This window comes from Sinocyclocheilus rhinocerous, unplaced genomic scaffold (assembly GCF_001515625.1).
Source record: "Sinocyclocheilus rhinocerous isolate Xijiao unplaced genomic scaffold, SAMN03320098_v1.1 scaffold2271, whole genome shotgun sequence".
NCBI lineage: Eukaryota > Metazoa > Chordata > Actinopteri > Cypriniformes > Cyprinidae > Sinocyclocheilus > Sinocyclocheilus rhinocerous.
The window spans coordinates 10,312-13,997 of record NW_015630602.1 but is presented as its reverse complement, the minus strand read 5'-3'; the positions used below and the strand labels follow the sequence as shown (position 1 = coordinate 13,997).

Genomic DNA, 3,686 nt, shown 5'->3' with positions numbered 1-3,686 from the left:
CAAAGGATAATGATTTAATTGGTTCCTGGTGGACAAAATCCCACCGTTTCACTCCAATGTGTGTCACAATGCCTCACTGTAACCTCCATTTTTTTTCTTTTTTTTTTTAAGAAAACAAAAGAGGAACTTGAAATATTCCTTAAATGGCTAAATTGTCTTTTGTCCACAGAAAAATACTATCGTATGACTATATACATAACTCAGAAGTTATATTGTGTTTTTTACTTTTTTGGTTCTTTTAGCTTCTGTTTCATGCTTGAAAGCTCCAGCTGATATTCATTGTAATTACATGACAAAACACTGATTGTGTGAGCAATTCTAGCTCAGATGGTGATATTTTCATATGTTGTGTCTTCTGATGGCTGGGAGAACACTTCTCCCATCTTTCTCTCCTGCTCTAATATGGTTTGATTTTTCTCAGACTTCATTACAGCTGAGATGCCGCTGTTGAGCTGATCTCCTCCTATTGAGCTCTCTGCCTCTGATAGTCCACCAGGATAACATTGGACCACAGCGTAGTCAGTTGTCAGCGAGGAGACGCCTCTGATCTCTTCTGACTCTGGTTGGATGTTTGTGAAGTCAATGGAGGCATAATGGAGTTCTTTAAGATTCTGGGTGACAGCTCCAGTAGGAGACAGCATGGCATTATTGACATAAACAGGGCTACTCTCATCCTCCTGTTGAACAGATGAACAAATCAGCAGTGGAGAGCTGTGGTGTATTCTGCTTGTAAAACATTTATTTAACAGAAGTTGCAGCATTTTAAAATGAACAGTGTACTTTGAGGGAACTCACCCTGTCAGTCAGAATCAGTCCAGTGCCACCGTCTCGTCTTGTGTTGCTTTCTCTTCTGAAAAATATATTTCCATGTTTCCATGATCAAAAAATATTGACATTAACATCAGCCATGTATGGATTTGAATTTTGACAAACAGGGTAAATGACTGGGGCAAAGAATTTTTAGAGTTGACATTATTTGCTTATTGTTTAAGTGAGGGTTTGGGAACCCCCCCACCCACCCCTCCCTAAATTGTTCTAAGTTGTCTTGTATTGGTGACCTGTTTTAATATAGAACTTGGTCTATTTCTGTTAAAATAATTCAAAACTTTTTTAATTAACATTGGTAGGCCCCTGAGTAGTTCAATTGCTTAATTACGTTGTTGACTTGTAGTGACCTTGGGCAATGTGAACATACCTTGCACAGATAAGTAAAATGCCACATATGATCATCATCAGAGAAGCCCCACCAGCAACTCCAACCAAAAAAGAGAAATGGTGGAAACCTGATAATAAAAAATACATGTTTTTGGAGAGCCACTAAAAGATATTTTCAGTTATATGAAATAAAAAGCATCTAATTCTAATAAAGCTATTGATTCCACTCCCTCCTCCTCTCTAGAAGAATGATCTGAGCAGCCAGTTTGAATTGTGGTTAGTAACAAAACTGGTTTGTCTTGTAAGCAAAAGCACGTCTTTAAGCAAAAAAGAATGCTCTTTTACAGCTTTTCATACAGACATTTACATAAAAGTGTGTGATGTGTGAGGCATTTATCCTTTGGCCTTTCTCTACAACTGGAAATGAACAACACCAACAGAACTGTTAAAATGTATAAATAATGGTATTTAAGATGATGCATCTGTAAATACATTAAACATTAAACCTTAAAAATCAATGTCTGTAAAACATACCTGACACCTGAGGAGTGACATAAAACCGCTGACTTGCAGCTGCAGCTGCTCCATCTGTCCTTCACTCTCTCTGGACCAGGTGTAGTTCAGCACTGCTGGATTTGAATCACCGCTGCAGGTCAGAGTCACTGAACTGCCCTCCAACACAGAGCTGGAGGTATTCACTGAAGCTGATGTATTTTTAGGAGCATCTAAGAAGCAAAGATAAACGACTGATATAGGAAAACTAACTGGCTTACTGAGAAGGTTGAGTAGCTAATATTGTTGTCAGTTACTGTATACAATGGCCTAATTATTTAGACATAATATAATGATCCTGCACCTTCTTCTGCTCCACATACAGCTGCACTTTGGGTTTGGGGGGAGAGTCTGAAATACACACACATTTATGTTGTATATATGAATATGCTGATTATAAAGTAACATTTTGGTCGAAGACTATCATCGCCAGAATGTTGTTGTTGTTTTTTTTCCCCCTCAAATAAGATAAATTTAAAAAAAAAGATTTATATTGATCATGGAAACTCTGGCATGGATTGAAATGTTGTTGTCATTTAGACTACTGTCATCAAATTTTCATTTCAGATGGTGATTGTGAAAAAGATTTGATTGTCTTGTACTAGAACAATTTACAGTTTATAATATTTTCCAGTCATGAAGTCACTCACCGATCACATGAATTGAAACACTTGTTTTTGTATAGGTCCATTTCAGTCCACCTTCACCCTCAATCCTGAAGTAATATTGACCAATGTGATTTGATCTGAGGTCATGAAAAACAGTGGTACAGTCTTTGTCTTTTAATTTTCCAGTTATGTTCCCTTTCATGAAGGAGTTCTGGCTTGATGTGCTTGAGTTAAACACTAGATTGTTGTTCACATCAATCCCGTTCTTGAACCACTGTCCTGTAGCTCTCTCAGTGAGGTTTTTGTCATATTGTACCTGAATCTCAAATCTGCACTTTATGATCACACAGGATCCACTGAGAGCTTCGATCTTCTGTGGCAGACTGATGTTGAAATCTCTACAGCAAACAGCTACAGTACAACACACACGATGAAAAGCATTCAAACACAAGCAGAAATAAACACTGAAGCATTCAGACACACCAACACATTTCTGAAGAGTCCTAAACTTTTTTTTTTTTTTCCATTTTATATATAATTGCATTAATGAATCATAATAGGTGAACATAAGCAGAACAACAGCAACAGTGAAATCTACCTCAAACACAATTATATTAACTATGAATGTATTTAATAATACATTATAAATAGTCTATTTTGAATGAGATCCCAAACTTCAGAAAACATTTTGTGTATCAGTCACTATATGAATTAAAAGTTACCGTATATTTTCGTGCATGCAGACTAAATGTAGTTAAGCACTTAAAACTGTTAATTTACTAGTTAATTTAGCACTTAATCTAGTTAATTTACATTCTCAGTCACACTGAACAGGTCACACTTTACTAGATGAAGAAGAAGAAGAAGAAGAAGAAGGGAGTGAAAATCAAACCTTGTAAGAGAAAACAGAAAAGAATGCTTTTCTCTGCAGTGTCCATCAGACGCTCAGTCCCTGTGGGGAAAAACACACTTGCATTTGCAGAAATTACAAAAAGGATTCATGAGAGTCACATATTAAGCCCCACAAATAATGCAAATTGATTGTTTTGAAATATACAAAATTAACATTTATGAAATCTTTAAAAGTTTCCAACCAGAAATGAAAAAACAGTCAAACCAGTGTAAATTTTGAACTGCTGCTGATTTGAGACTGAGTGGAAGTGTGTGAATCACAAACACAATATACTGACTGAACTTCCTGTGTCAGCATCAACTTGCATGTTTAACTTAAATGCTAGGTGTTCTTTTAATCACTTGTACATTCATGAACTTTTAGCATTTTTAGCATTTATAACAAACTTTCAGCATTTTGTAGTGGTTTATGTTCAGAACTCCCCTTCTTTCTGTTGTGGAATGATAGAAACGATTGAC

General features: G+C 36.2%; 1 protein-coding gene across 1 annotated transcript; it reads right to left on the bottom strand.

The window, feature by feature from the left end:
• Positions 1–323: 323 nt before the first annotated feature.
• Positions 324–3,253, bottom strand: LOC107740690 (myelin-associated glycoprotein-like). The gene is made up of 5 exons (XM_016553199.1): positions 3,208–3,253; positions 2,358–2,726; positions 1,992–2,058; positions 1,690–1,927; positions 324–677 (listed from the first exon to the last, which is right to left on the bottom strand). The coding sequence occupies exons 1-5, from the start codon at positions 3,251–3,253 to the stop codon at positions 324–326; spliced, it is 1,074 nt and encodes a 357-aa protein (XP_016408685.1).
• Between the last annotated feature and the right edge of the window lie 433 nt (positions 3,254–3,686).